At 37.6% G+C, this 16,569-nt stretch overlaps 1 protein-coding gene across 2 annotated transcripts in view; it reads right to left on the bottom strand.

Moving 5' to 3' along the window:
• DACH1 (dachshund family transcription factor 1) overlaps positions 1 to 15,926 on the bottom strand; it is a 411,845-nt gene extending 395,919 nt beyond the window's left edge. For both annotated transcript variants that reach the window (XM_026493390.4, XM_044381855.3), the window contains exon 1: positions 14,799 to 15,926. In XM_026493390.4, coding sequence (XP_026349175.2) covers positions 14,799 to 15,646 — 848 coding nt within the window. In that variant the 5' untranslated portion in view covers positions 15,647 to 15,926. The remainder of the gene's footprint in view (positions 1 to 14,798) is intronic.
• Positions 15,927 to 16,569: the final 643 nt, after the last annotated feature.

Genomic DNA, 16,569 nt, shown 5'->3' with positions numbered 1-16,569 from the left:
GAACGTACAATTTTTAAGCTGAACATTGTTTCAATAAAACAGGGCTTAAAATAAAACAAAGAACAAAATAATTTGCAAAATATATGAATGTTTTTATAACTCTCCCAGGAGGTAGAACACCACCTGTCCTTATTACTAAATCAGCAATGCTAAAATGCCAGCACGTTTAGCTATTGAATTAGTTCAAAAGAAATACAGTGTGTGTGTATGTGTGTATTTGTGGTGTGATGTGTGTGTTTGCATATTTGTAATCACATATTCGAAACCAGAAATCTTTACTGAAGGGATCTCAGGTAAAAATTTTGCAGTATAAGAACGGTATTAGTAAAGGAAAATACAGTCTGGGATCTGGAGTTCTTTTTTCATTGGATCTTTGCTGTTAACTATCAAAACTTTTTCTTTCATCTTCCCTATTAAAAGAGATTAGTTGAAAGCAAGTGGCTTCTCTTGATTTGGATTTTGTGTTTCAAAACTTTGTCTAGATTAGTATTTGATAATTATCTATTTATTAAGAGAATTAAAACTCCATGTTTATAATAAATTTAAAAATCTACATTATAAATTACATTTAGTATGCTATAATAGAATTAGCAAAATTCAATTTATTTAGATATAAGTCCAGTTCTCCCAATAAAAACTTGCTTATGTTATTAATGGCTTAACAGAATATTTTCTTTTCCTTTAGTTAATTGTATTTTCTTAGCACCAGTTTTATAAATAGAATAAGGCACTCAAGGGAAAATATTGAGCTGGTACAAAATATTGAGCTGGTGTTGAAATCATTCACTCTTTGGACTTGTGAACCACAAAGCACCCACAGCTCAACAAATCCCAGCACAGCACATGCCATGTCATGTCTTACTGCTTGAACATACATAGTCTTCACATTCTGCCCTCTCAATATAGCTAAACAGCTCAATATTGATGGGGATAACAACTGATATCATAGTCTACGGAACACAGTCCTGCCATTAAGCACATGTTGTTATTATTTCAAGAGTTCAAATTTATCTTAACTTGGGAACACTTGGGATGAACATTTTAGTTGGAGACCCAAAATGTTCTTACAATATTGTCTCCTGCAATTTTGTTCTAGAGTGGATACATAATCTAGTAAAATTCTCTGTGGGTTCTGCATGGGTTTAAAGGGCGAGTGTGCAATCTCCACCTAGTTAAGCTACACATTTACATGGTGAGAGTGCCAATGAGTGCGTTTCATCAGACATTCCTGGAAGCTGTCTGGCCAATAGGAGTGGTTTGAAACGGTTCCCTAATCACTGTTGAAATCACTGATAGTACTGTCTGTCCACACTATGACAGACAAAAGCTGAAATGTATTAAACATAGCAATCCATCATCTTGCAGATGGAAAGCAGGAGCCAGGCCAGTTCAGAGGCAGTGACTACCCGCTGCTTAACAAAGGCCGGAGCCCTGACAGTTCAGTCCCTTCCTAGCCCCTCATGGCCACCCCTCCATCTAAGATGAATGAATGTAATCAATGAGGGAGAAAGCCTGCTGAGGACCTCAAATTCAAATATTGTTATGTTTAAAGTGCTGCTTTTTTTTTTTTTTGGAATCAGAACTGTTGCTTCAACAATTTTCTCCAAACGTAAAAAGACAGGTATTTAAGAAAACAAATGAATGAATACATGAATGGACCATGCATTCAAGAAAGCATATCCTGGAAAATACTGAATTGGTTGGTATACCACTAAGTTTGGAGAGCTAGCTTTGAAATAAAGTTAGGATACCAGCTAAGAGGAAGTTTTTTAAAAAGTCACTCAATTAAGGGCAAGTTTCCATTGTTGGAAGGAACTTAATAGTGATGTTCTCTTTGAATGGCCAGGGGATTATTATTTTTAAATAAGCACCAAATAGAAATGAAACGCTATTTGCTAAAGTTCAATTCATTTTGCATACTTGTTTCTAATAGGACATATGAGTCACAAAATAGCCAAAGGGACTGAAAAAACCTTCAACTGCTAACAGCACATTAACAAAGTATAGAAACGAAAGACACTTTTCTTTGGATTTCAGCCTTGTCATTTCCAATTTTCTGCTCCTTGGACATGCTTGTATTCAAATTCTGGAACATCTATTCAGCATATCAATCCTAATTAGACAATCTGGGTCTGGAAAGGATGAGAGCTGGGTCATTTGCATAATTTAATCATAAATACTCAGTGATACATATTTCCAAATGCATTTGTACAATTATCTTTTCATCCTTGGGGCAATGGTATTAATATGATTAGGCAATATTTCTGGAAAAAACAGACAAGTATGCACTCTTTTTAACTGCAGCTTAGGGCGATATGAAAAATTAATTAATTTCTGAAGAAAATCAATTTCTCTACGTGACCACATTAGACATTGCTAAACCAAGACTCAGAAACCTCTCTCAATCACTATACTTTATCAGGCCCCTCTAAATTCTGATTAGTATGTGAACAATTCAGTAGAAAAACTAGTAATGTATCAAAAAGCACCTTAAATGTTGGAGAGATCTTTCTGTCTACTTTTCATTTCGGGGATGCTACCCTGCTCTACTTTAATGAATTGTTATTTAACCAGTCAATGAGAAGCCTGTGCTTTTGGTGTGAACTCATCTTGAGTGATCTTTTATTAATGTACGTTAACCAATTTCAAGGACAATAGGATAAGGTTACTTTTGAAATGCTTTCTTAAGAAATGGATTTATTTTCATCTAAAATAATCTTAATTCACACAAGACTGTTTATCATAAAAATAATCAGATAAACTAAGTTGTCCCAAAGAGTACCATTGTTATAAGAAAAACACTGTAACATACTTAGCACAGATATAAGAACCCAGGTGGCTAATCTGATTTTTTAAAAAGAGATTTGGCTTTGTATGTTGATTAGTACAAAAGAAAGAAATCACATTTGTGAGTTTAAATGCACTATTCTTTTCTTTTCAATCAAATGAAAAAGTAGAAATTACTGCATGCAAATATTCAATATTCATTTAATTTGCATAAAGGTGCTTGAACAAATTTTTGATTCTAACAAGCTCATTTTTCATGCGTTTTGTCTTTCATCCTAATCTAGCATCTGTCATTCCTTTTTGAAGTTATTATCGGCCCAATTCCCTCTTGGACATGGTTGCTGGGTGACCGGTATCTTAGCACCCACTTTGACAGGAACAGATGTGAATCTGATCAAGAGATTTCCCAAGAGTACCTGAAATCACAAACAACTTTTGTGAAAAACAAACAGCATCCCTGTCATGGACCCTTATTTAACCTACTCCCCCAAAAAAAGAGCTAAGAAGTTACTCCAGATCAAATATACCATTTTTAATTTTATTTCCTATACTTGCAACAAAATACATCTTAAAATATTACATTTTCAAACTGTTGAAATTTGGAATCTGATCTGAATTTCAACAGTTCAAAAACCCAGTTTGTTCTGTTTTTGGCTAGATGTTTATAGGTAAATTTCATGATAAGTGTTTATATTTTCATGCACAATTTCACTAGAGTTTCTACAAAAATAATAACAGGATTATTATGTGGATTATTTAAATGACAAAGATATTTAAGGAGATGAAATTTTCTTTGATGTTGGAAGGCTTCCTCTATAAAGTATGATGTAGAATCTTGTACCAATATTAAGGATTACTCCACTCATAGAGGATTATCTAAAATATAAAAGTTCCATCTCTCCTTTCATGCATTTTATAACAAGATTTTTTAAGGTTAATTGTTTTGTTTTGTTTTGTTTTGTTTTGCATTTCATGTGGTATACCATCAATCATTATTGGAAATAGAGCAGCAAAGTGCCACTGGAAGATAAAAAAGGTCATAGAAACTTCATATTATCACCATTACAAAAGTCAGAATAGGTTGCTTCTCCTGAACTAGATACTTTTTAAGAACAGCATAATGTGGTTGGGTCATGTGATCTACTTCCTTTCCTTCCTTTCATCACAGTAAGAGAAAGTGAAGAGCAAGAGCCATGTTAAATCATCATCAAACTAGTTGGGTCAAACTTTCAAATCAAATATTTAATCAAATGTTGATATTTTATCAATATGGCATCAAAGTGATCTTAGGGAACATCCAAATAATTGATTTAATTTTTCAGCTTCATTCAAGTGTCAAGGAAAAATGTTAGCTTGCGAAAGCAAGTTTTTTTTTTTTTTTTGCCACATAACAGCCAACAGAAAAGAAAAAAGCGACACATGTTTAAAACTCTAAATATTTTCTCCTTTATAATCATGACTTACGATAGTAAGGCAAGTAGTATACTTTTCCATTGGAAATTTCAAGGTCTTTTCTCTATTCTAAGAGCTGATTTGTTGTAAGTATTCTTACTAGGAATTTTTATGTTTGGATCTTGCAGGAAAATAACCAATTACCCAAATGGTTTTATCAATGTTAAGTGAAAAAAGAAAAGTCTTTAAAATTCTTTTTAATTTTGAATTGGGAAAGGAACATGCTAATCTCAGTTCCAAAATCCTATCATGAAATTATTCAATCATCATAATCATAAAAATGGATATTTGAGTAGGGGTATAAGTGTACATGTATTGCTTTACCTTTTATAAAGTATTTTTGTGTATATAAGATAGAGAACGAGTCATTCTATGTGGAGAAGGATGTCTGTAGTCTAAATAATGGTCGTTTAATACCATCAATTATAAGCAAAGAGATATTATAACCCTACCCATTTATATTCATTATCTGTTTTTATATATATGATATAGCATTTTCATATTACAGAGATTAAGCAAACTATATTACACACCTAAATTCCTCTTTATTTTGAACACATGATTAACTTAAATTTTCCAGCTTAGGGCCATCCACATAGCTAAAGTATATCCAACTAAAACAGAAATAGCTTTTATGTATCCAATTTATCCCTGACCACCTTCATTTGTTACTACTAGTGCCAAAGCAGCTTTCTGGAAACCCCTTCATACAGTCCAACAAAAAAATAAAATATGGAATATAACCTTTTAAAATGTGAGTCTAAGAAAATTGAACAATCCATTAAAAATCCTTATTCTGAAATGTTATCACAGGGAACTAATCCCTAAAAAAGTTTCCTCTCCTATTCGGGCTGACTCTTTCGTGGAAGGAAATTAATAAAAAGTACAAAATAGATGTCCAATTAAGCAAATATATGTTTAAAGTACTTGTATCTAGGATGTATATTTAAAAGGTAGATTTTTTTGTTTTGAATTCAGTAACATCTTAATCCCATGTGAAAACTTGAATAGCTGTAAAATTTTGACGGCATTTTGGCTTACCTGTGAAGCTTCACTTATGAATGATATTTTTAAAATTTCCTGAGAATATCTAGTTACTAAATTTGGTAGCCAAACAGGTGTTAACAGAAAGAAAAATCAAATTTGACCCAGAAGGCTCCAATATTAAGGTTTGAATTGGGATCAGTTCATTCCTTTCCCATGGGGTAACTTGTATAAATGTAATTCTATGGTTTCATAAAAGCAGGTCAAGTTTCTATCCCTGGGGGTCTTTTGGCAATTTGAAGCATGGAAGCACTGTTGCTGGCTACAAGTTCAAATCTGCATGTACTATCAATGGTGTGAAGAAAAAAAAACAGTGAACAGCAGACATATATTCATCTTTGATTATAATACGCACTTGTCAGAGGGTTCTTAGAGGGTAAGATATAGGTGTCAGAGCTCACAAGTCATAAAATATTTTGAAATCACTTTTACTTACTTATAAATATATATGCCTATCCGATAATGCAAAAAGTAGTATGGAATATGTTTTGAGATAACAAAACGCAAAGACAAACTTCTTACCAAATGTCATCTTGCAATTATTATGTGCAAGTTTTTTTTTAATTCCACAGGCTTTAGATGAAGCAGAATTTTTTAAGTGGTCACTGTTTTATAACCTCCTTTCTACTTTACAAAAAAAAAAAAATGCATGCATTTTTGCACTTTTACCAATGATGTAATGACTTGACAAATGCCATGGAATGATTGAGAAAGTAATTGATTTCAATTTAACTGGATCTCTACCAGGTGTTTTCAAAGACAATTACAGTCCACTGCAAGAAGTGGTAATACACATCTTCTTATGTAGACCTGCAGATTAACCCATTGACCTCATTCCTAACTCATCTCATTGATGGCAAAGCTTTTAGAAGAGCAATCATTTTTTTAAGTTATGAAATTGTTTTCCTATCATTTATCCACTGATTTTAGAGGATATGCTTGCTCCAAAGTGCAAGCAGCAATGAAATAAACTAATAATAGAAATGGAGCAATGACATCAAGCACATTAAATGTTATTCCATAATGTACAGATTCTAGTACCTAACAGCTTAATATCTATTTCATACAAGTAAGATAATTCTCTGATATAAATATTTTCCATAGAGAATTAGAAGTACATTTTAGTTATCATAGACATAAAGGTATAGGAAAACTAGGGTAAGTTTTTAATCACTGTCCTAATAACCATGTAACATTGTTTATTATATTTTAAAATACTTAAGTATAAATTACTTCATTCATGCTAAAATTAATTTTAAATATGTTTTCTGTTGTCATTCAGTAAAGCAGAATTTCTTTCTCTGTGCTATTTTATATCTCAATAAATTACAGAAAACAAAATTAAAGTCAATTTTTTGGTAAGTTGGTTGTCCTCTGGCCCTATGTCCTACAAGTCTGTGTGTGTGTGTGTGTGTGTGTGTGTGTGTGTGTGTGTGTGTGTGTGTAAGACAGAGAAAGAGAGAGAGAGAGAAAATACATACAGACATATACATATACATAAAAGCTTTTCTAATAAAGATATTATAATTATTTAAGAATAAAAACATACACTACAAACGGGCTAAGGTTAATATAAACAAAGATATCCACCACAAAGACCTCTAAAATACTGATAAAAATTTTACACTTGTTGCATACAGAAGGACATCTATCTTAGTATAAAATGTGTGACTGGTAAGAGGATAATTAAAGGTGTTCTAAATTATTCATTTAAAATCCAAAGGCCCTATTAAACTACAAATTGCCTAACTCAAGAAATAAGTATTATTTCCAAGATTTTTTAAATATAGAATGGGATTTAACACTTTTGGATATAACAGTATATTTCTGCAGAGCAGAAGTGGGTTCAAAGATTTGTTACACCTTCAGTGATTTGCTTTGTTCATACATAATATAGGGCTATGAATAATACAGTTCATTTACTGTTGCTATTAATAAAATTTCAGAATACAATCAGTTTAAGATTTTCACAAAATACTTTGTCTGCTTGATATGTGAATATAATACAGCATTTCTTGATTAACATATCCTAGAGATTTATTTTCATTATCTTTCCTTAAGCAATGACCAGTATCCCTTAAATTGAATTAGCAAGTATTTACTGCAAATGCTCTATGTGCATCCATAAAATAATTCCCTTTCAACTAGTACTCTTTCTTTCCTGAATATGTTTTGTTTGTCCTTGAAGAAAAGTATTATTTTTTTCCGGTTGTGACTGGAAGAGCAATCTAATTATTTAGAAACATTTGATAGTATATAAATTCAAAGATAAGTTACACTGTGACTTCTCAATACTTGTTTAGCTCTCCATTCCTGTATTCTAAGAAAAGGAAACATTCCCCAATTCTTCAATGTTACTAACTAAAAGTAACCAATATACTTAGTTGCCTAGTTCATTATTGCTTTGTGAAAATCATGCCTGAAAAGCATATCCATTTTTTTTTTTTTTTTTTTTGGTCAAACATATACCACCTTCAAAATCCACTGCAGGATTATTATAAGTCTACTTACATTAAATTGCATTTATGTTCTTCAGATCATAGTATATAGTTTTGACTTCCTCCTAAAAACATGCAATGCTTCCAGGTATTATATTCATCTTATATAATAATATGCTTTAGATGCTTCAGCTAAGCTGTCTTCTTTTTCAATCACTGCTCTCTAAAACTTTCTTTAAAAGCAGGTAGCTTTCAGCATGTTGCTGTGCCGCATAGTATTAGACACATCAATATACTTATAAGCACAAAATTATAAGAGCAATTAAATAATGATATAGTGAGTTTTCCAGTTTAGTAAGTTGTCTTTGACAACTTTCACTCAAGTCACGTACATTTAAACGTGTAAAAGAATCCCAGCTTGATATCCTGGCCCAGCTCCAAGCTAATTTGAATCAGAAAGCAACAGGGCCACACCTTTAACAAAATTCAGTCATTGGCCACTTCAATATCCAATTTAGAAAAATCTACAGATGAATTTGTTTAAATGGGTAAATTAGAATCCTCTTAGCATATAAAGTAAATCCAAGTCAGAATACACAAGAAATTTAAAGTGTACTTGGTTCAAGGTCCCTGATTTTGGATCAAGTAGTAATTTGAATTATTCTTTTTATATGATTTTATATATATATATATATACACACATATATATATCTACATACATAAATTGACAATTATCCGCTATTTTATTCAACTAATTTTAATTCTATTATTACTTTGAAAAACTGAGATTTCATTGATTGATTGCCTAATTTATACTGAATGGATAGAAATTCTGTTCATAGTCATTTGCACACTTAAATATAAAGTTAATCATAAACTATAATACATACACTCTAAAAATTCTTAGAAACCTTCTCAAAGTAAGTAGGTACATCGAAATAAAGTGACCCACCAGTTAATCTAATAACAACTAATTACTGGACCAAATATAAAGATACTAATCTCGGTATTCTTGTTTCCCAAAGAGATAATTTGGTAAACTACGCTCACTATTTGAATGAAGTCATTTCTGTACTGTGGCATATACTAAAAAGCATGTATCAACAATTAAAAGTTATTTTGAAAGACATTCACTGTAGCAAAAAATTACTTTTGACTGGAAACACTTCAGGCAAATTGAGAAGAAGAAAACTAAAGGAATTTGAGTACAATGTGGGCTCACAAAGCCTCTGCTATGCCTGAAACACATAAATGTGAAGACCAGGGCCTTTTATTATAACACATATCGGAGCCCCACTTGGTGAGCTTTTAATTCAGGGTTTTCTTCATTAAAAAATAAATTATTGAACATAACAAATATAATGGAAAAGAGGACCCTTCATGCAGTCTCAAAGCCTAAAAATATAAATATAAATGTATTTTAATGTATTCTTAGCTAAAATTTTTAAGTTGTAGCATTTAAACAATAATACACACGTATATATGTATATACATAGCTGACCAATCACAATGCAGTAACTCAGTTAAGAGATAGGCCGTGCTGGTACATGGTAAGGTCATTCTATTCTTTTAACAATTCAAACATAAAATGATAAAATTTTATCTTAATTACATATTTAAATACCCAAATAGTTAATATCAACTTTTTTACATTCCCTGTCATCTTAAAGGCCTATAACTTGATGTGACTTTTTTCCCCTGTGAACAATCTGAAAATGAAATTCTTAAAAGATAAAATTCAGGCCAGCTCTTTGTTAAAGAACCAAGTAACAAAAACCTTAAAATCAAAATGTTTAGCGAAATCTAGAGGACTCACCTGTACCTATTTAGAAGGCTTACTTCAAACTAATTTCTTCAAACAAAGATTCAAAAGGAAACAGTTTAAAACCTGTGAGAGTTGCATTTCTTATTGTATTTTGCAATACGTGGGTTCTATGTTGCTAATACAATGCAATTTAAATGATTATTTTACTTGATTAACAAAGGCAATTGTATTAAACAATTTAGTACAATAACTTGGAAAGATAAAATAATACTAATTGATAGTCAAAGCACAAATTGTTCCTAAAATAACAACTACTTCGTTGCACATTAAGCTAATTTACAAATGCTACTTACATTCCAAAAACAAAACATCAAATGAGAAACAATAAAGCATATTATGTTTTCATATGCTGGTGAATCACACATGGTAAATCACCAAAGAGTAGAGTGATTTATGCTCAAATCCAGCCAAGACTTTAATCAATATTGGGTGTCACATCTCAGAAGGTTGGGGGAGGTACTGAGGCAAAAGGAGAGTGGCTAATATTGGTCTCAGTAATTTATATGCAACTTCCGTGAAATGTAGATTAAACAAAAAATAACAGCAGATTTGGACAAATAAGATGAAGGTTTACAAATTCTGTATTAAATGTGATACAAAGAATTTATGGAAGGAAGGGAACTCTGAAACAAAATAGCTTGTTTATTTTATATAATATTTGGAGCTTCACAAAATAAAATATCCTATGTGCAAATCAAAATAAGTATCTCAAAACATTAACTAGTCATCTGTGGAGTTCAGAAAGTAAACTATCTTCATAACTATGTGCACTCTTTACAATAATGACTATATGTATTATTGGAGACTAACTCCAAGAAAAACAACAGGTTTGAAAAATACCTAAGTAACTCAGGAATTTGTATTAATGCAGTATAACGCGATTGACCAAGGTAAATCTTAGGTTAGAATATTCTCAGATTTTGTTTATGTATTAGTTATTACACTGTAATTTACTAACATTTTAAAAATATACAGAAATAAGTGGTGGGACCAAACTTAAACTTTCATATTTTAGGCCTTACTCTTCTAATTATGTCATATTCTTTAGGAAATGTTATAAAATGAAACATTAGACTTTACAGGAGCCATTAATCGGCTGTAATACAAAAACTTCAAAAGCATAGTCTCTCTTCATTTGAAGTAATTTTTTAATTTATCTATGCCAAGTAGATGTAATTATGTAATTATCTGTTAGAAGTGAATCTGTATTTGTGTTGAAACTTTCTATTACCAATGCAGAAGAAGTGCATAAGTCTGTGCCACTGAAAAACATGCAACGGGGGAAATGTTCAATAAATATAGACTGGTTCAGTTTGCCATCTTTATTAAAACTCCTGACGAAAAACAGAGCCAAAATTGGAAAATATTTTATACTTCTTATACCAAAATTGCATCCATATATTACTACTGGACAAAAATGACTTGAAAAGTCTTTCAATTTGCTGTCTATGGATGGTATTGACTTTTAAGACAAAAGAATACTGTTTGTGAAAATATCTATATGCATATAAAATGTCTGATAAAATTAACCAGAATCTATTTAAGTTAGAAACTCCACAAATCTAGGGCTACGTAAGACCCAAATCATAATCTGGTTTCAAAGATCCTGAGACAAAATCACCCTCTGGCAATATTCAAAAAATAAACATTTTAGATAACAAAATACAGCAGAATCACTTTTTATTACCTGAATTCACAGAAAATTGAATCCTAACCCAAATCTACAAACAAGCTACTGACTCATACAAACACAGACTTGACCATGTGCATAATTTTCTTTTGTTGTTGTTGTTTACTGGTTACCAGTTAATTAAGTGACCTCTGTTGCACCAGCCAAGTTCATGCAACTAATGTTTAGTTTAAAAATAATAATTGGAGGAAGCTGATCAAGGTCACACTGTGTCTTTTGACAACTTTTAAATATATTTCCTGACATTTTCTCTCATTTTTCAGACTCTTACTTTTGGCTTTACTATCAAGCAGGTGATAGTCTCTGTTTCTTCTCCTTGTGGTAGTGACAGATGGCTTCAGCATTTATTCTAGTTTTTATAGATAGCATACTAATGCAATAGCCCCAAGCAAATTAAATCCACTCTAAGGTTTGTCACCAACTTACTGAACCACTTTGAGCAAGTTTATGGACCTTTTTTTTCCTTTTAACATCATTTTGGTTTCTCAGATTCTCTGGTATCTAAATGCTATTAAGAGACAGAATTAGATATATGTTCTGTAAAAAGATGAGAGTGCTAAGATTTGATGTTTCTTGCACACCATGTATACAGTATTTTATATGGTTTGCCTTTCTGCTCAGTTGTCTTATCTTTTGCATAAATTATTCCTTTAGATAGTCTCTTTAGTAGCCAGAGGAGAAAGAAGCCAGAATGAAAGAAATCAATATACCTAGGTGAATGAAAAAGGATCTTAACAGCAAAGGCATAAACTGGACTTGAATGGAAAAAGTAATCTTAGTTTTGTAAATTCAAGATGCAAAATATTGTAGGTATTGCTTTCAAAGCTAAGAAATAAGACAGTAACACTTGTAATTATCATTAAAAATAATAAGATAATGTAAACAGTATGTTTTGGTGAGAGAAAGTTCAATGATAAGTTTTCTATTTTTTAAGTCAGTGGCAGAGTTAGGAAAACCTAGGTGAAGATCTCCAATTACACATCTTCTAAGGTTAATGTCTGCAGTATTTGCATATATATAGGTTTGAGTAAGCCTTATAGTTGATAAAAGATCAAAATGCAAGAATAAATCAACAAACTTACCACATTTAACTTAAAAATAACCTGAAATTGAGTTTTAGAATAACACACTTAATTGTAAAGTATTAAGACCAGGTGATTGAAATATAATTAGAGTATTGATGAAATATTTTTGAAGGGATAAAACAGTTCTGTTAGATTTAACTTATCCTTCTGTGAAAGTTTAAACTCCAGAGCTATTGTTAACCTCAAGGGAAAAAAACTAATTAAAACATTTTTGTTAATAACTTTAAGAATATTCTCCAACCATATAGTGAGGACCTCAGTTCCAAACTCTAAGCAAAATTTCAAGAAAAAAAAATCAAGGGAATAATTGTAAGAGATGTAACACTACCTGCCTTACGGTGATTATAACGTTGCTGTCATTGAAGGAAGTTTCTCTAGCAATTTTTTTGTGTTATGTGAAATGGTCATTAATTAGTACAGTATGTACTGTAAGAAACACACAAAGAGATTTCGAGAGCAGAGTGGTTTGATTACTAAAGAGAAAAACAGTAGCTCTTCACCAATTTACTGGATAGGTAGACAATTTTATAACAATCATATCTGAACTGGCTTCAAATTTCGACTAGCATTCTTTATAACAACTCTGTAACAATTTTCTGCACTGATTCGAGTACTTTTAACAATAGATTGTTGGCAAATATTTTATCGTCTGGACGTCCAAGGACTCCGATTATCTCGGTAAATGACGTTACTGATCAAGATTATCCCTCAATCTTTACTGCCACCTGTCCATACTCTTGGGCACGTGAGCGCGCCTACACACATGCACGCGCTCTCAGCATTCACCCAAAAATAATAGAAATGGAGGTTCAAAACCCAGATCCACATCCATGCCCCCATGCAAAGAATGGCAAACAAACTAGGAAAAGAGTTTCTGGTTAAGTCAGAATAGGACATTTGCAGGCTTGGGAGTTGGGAGTCTTTTTCGCCCTACAGCCTTCCCAGGGCACCAGCCAGAAGTCTTCCAAGGAAGAAATAGCTAGGGGCTTTTTCACCCCTGCTTCCTTCTGGTCTCGTACTACCCTTCTTTCCTTCCCACCTTCTTTCCTTCCCACTAGTTTCCCTAGCACCATCAGGGGACAAACACCCTAAGAGAATACAACTCCGTTCCTTCTCCCAGTCTTGAAACTTATTTGGAGAGTACCGAAGTCTCTGCGCAAATTTTGCGCGCAGTTGCCACGCGCCCGCTTCTGGTATTCAACTTTCCCTACTCTCTTTCTCCTGGCATCTCAACTTTTCCCTCTGCTTAGAACGGGGTACAAAGCGGAACTGCGACAGCGGGTGGAATGATCTTTTCTACCCCGAAACTGACAAGTTACCCCACTCCCGCCCCCTCTCGGTAGATCCTCCCCCAGTGATCGTTCATTAGCATAAAACCGGTCCAGCCAGGCACCGAGTCTCCGGGCCTCCAGGGTTCGCGCGCTTTGCCGGGCTGTCGTAGTAGCCACGGCACTGGGCATTCAGGTCTGCAGAACATCCCAATGCAAAGCTTGCACCTGTTCAATGCGTGAGCTACTAACCTTTTTAAAAAAAGGAGAAGGAGAAAAAAAAAAAAAAGAAAAAGGAAAGAAAGAGGAAAAGAAAAACAGTTTGGAGAGGGAGAGAGGGAAAGAGTGTGCGCTTTAGTCTTCCTTCCCCATCTCTCCAGCTCAGCTTCCAAGAGTCTCAGGCACCCAGTCACCTCCCCCTACAGAAGGAAACCTGCTGGTTCCCTCGCATCTGCCCCGGGGCTAACGTACCCCTTTCTCTCCTTTGCACAAGCTCACATGCGGACACACGCACACGTGCGCGCACACACAGACCCCTCCCCTCAGCGGGCTTCCCCTCAGGGCTCTGGGGCTGAGCTTGCTGCGGGTCTCTCGGGATTGCCCCGGGCCTCTCCGCCTCGGAGGTCTTTCCCCTCCCGACCTCGACGGGGCCCACTCCTGCGACTTCGTGGGCCCCTCATCCGGGCGCGTCTTCCCGCTCCCGAACCCTACGGTCAGGGTCACGACCTCTCCCCGCCCCCGGGACGCCGCTCGGCACCGCCGACCAGCCCCGCCGGTGTCCCTCGGCCCGCCGAGGAACCCGGGCCCGAGGGAGCACACACTCGGGCAGCCGCGCTGAGAGGGGTCTCCAGACGCTGGCGCGGCCCAGGAAGGGGGCTGTGGCTCCTGGAAACGCACCGTCCTCCTCCTTCCCGCCCCCTCCACCCCGAGGCTTGGGGTTCCCGCGTCCCACAGCAGCCAAACCCCTGCGCCCAGGCGAGCGAGGTGCGGACCGGGCGGAAGAGCGAGATCTGGGCAGGGTGAGGTGCCAACTTCTCAGAGGGTCGGGAGCGGCTGGCGAGCCTCGAGGAAAGGGAGGAGAGGGCCGCGCTCTCCAGGGCGCGCGGCTCGCGGGCGCGCGGAGCAAGCGGCGCCAGGAAGGGAGTGAGGGAAGGGTGAGGAGGCGGGAGGGAAGGGACCGCGGGCGGCGGGGCTGCCCCCGCTCTTTACCTTGCGTTGGTGCAGTCATTGTAGAGGGTCTCGAAGTCCTTCCTGGAGATGAGTTTGCAGCGGTTCACTCCGGGCTGGATGGCGCCCAGTCCCCTCAGGATGCGAACCTGTTCCACATTGCACACCACCGGCGTGATCTCCAGCCGCTTCAGCTTGGTGTAGACCGTGTGCAAGCCCCCCACCAAGTGCTTCAGGAACAGGTCGAAAGCCTGGGGCAGGCAGATCAGCTCGCAGCCCTCCACCGTGAAGGAAGCCACTTTGGCCCCCCTCAGATCCACCATTTTGCACTCATTATTCTGAGGGGTGTTTTCCACTGGGGACGGGGTCGAGTACACGGGTTTCCCGGGGAGGGGGCCGCAGCTGCTGCTGCTACTGCTACTGCTGCTGCTGCTGCTGCTGCTACTGCTGCTGCTACTGCTGCTGCTGCTGCTGCTGCCGGTGCTCGCGTTGATGGGGGTGCTGGAGGCGCCGCCGCCGCCAGCGCTAATGCCGCCGCCGCCGCCGCCGCCGCCGCTGCTGCCGCCGCCGCCGCCGCCGCCGCCGCCGCCGCTGCTCGCGGTCGCCAGGCTGGGGTTGCAGTTGCTGCTGCCGCCGCCGCCGCCTCCGTTGCCCGCGCCGCCGCCACCGCCGGTGGAGGTGACTGTGGCCGCCGCCGCCGCCGCTGAAGCGATGGGCTCCGGCCGGAACAGAGTTGGCCCTGAGGACGCCGGGGGCCCGATGGACGGAGCCGGAGACGAGGTCGCCGAGGAGGTGGAGGTGGTGGTGCCGGAGGAGGAAGCAGACGTGGAGATCGGGGGTTGAGGGGGGACCAGCTGGGTCGGAGGGATCAAAGCCGCCGGCACTGCCATGGTCACATATAAGGGGAAACAGAAGAAGGAGAAGCGAGGGGAAAAGTTGCCACACACCCCGGGGAGGGGAAGGGGGGAAAAGGGGGAGAAGGAGCTAGGGGGCAACAACAACAACAACTCTAGGGGAGAACGAGAAGGAGAAAGGGAGAGAAAAGGGGAAAAAAAGGAGGTGAGGGTAAGAAAGAGCGAGTGCAGGAGGGGCGAGCGCGAGAGGCGCTCTGGAGAGAAACGCACAAAAGTGTCCCGCAAGTCGAAATGCGAGTCCTCTCCGGGGGCTGGGATCGGGGGCTGGGGGGGGGGGGGCGGGGGCGGGGAGGGTCGGCTGTTGTTGTGTGGGTCCCGCTCTAGCACAAAGTTAAGGATGAAGGTGAAAAGGAGGAGGTTTGAAGGACTTGGGTTCTCCCTGGCAAGTACATTGATCAAAGATTGAGAGGGGAATGACAGAGAGAAAATGAGCTGAAAAGTGCAGGCTGCCGGCTGGACGAGTTGTTGTTGTCACACGGTGCAGAGGGGAGGAGCTCCGGAAACTTGAAATACCCTTTGAAGCCGCAAAAACCTCACTCACTAGTATTAACCCAAATTATCCAACCAGGAACTCGGAGCAGACACTCCGAGAGCGCGAGACACAGAGGGAAAGCGAGTGAGGGAGAAAAGAAGGAGGGGAGGGGGAGGACAAGGAAGAAACTATGCGAGGGACGGAGAGGAAAAGCCGGGGACACAGAAGTGGCGATCGGAAAAGGAGAGGGAGATGATCTACTTCTCTTCTTCTACTACCGTTAGATTGCATGCCTAATATTCCATTTCGTCCGCGACGACTCGTAATTTTTTCCAAAACCTTCTAAGCAATCGCCTGCCAACTTAAAGAGGAGCCAGAGCGCTCTGAGCTCTCCGTCAAGGATTTAGGATATATCTCCGCTCGTTTT

The sequence above is a fragment of the Ursus arctos genome, unplaced genomic scaffold (genome assembly GCF_023065955.2).
Source record: "Ursus arctos isolate Adak ecotype North America unplaced genomic scaffold, UrsArc2.0 scaffold_10, whole genome shotgun sequence".
Classification (NCBI taxonomy): Eukaryota; Metazoa; Chordata; class Mammalia; order Carnivora; family Ursidae; genus Ursus; species Ursus arctos.
This window is presented reverse-complemented; position numbering and strand designations above follow the sequence as displayed.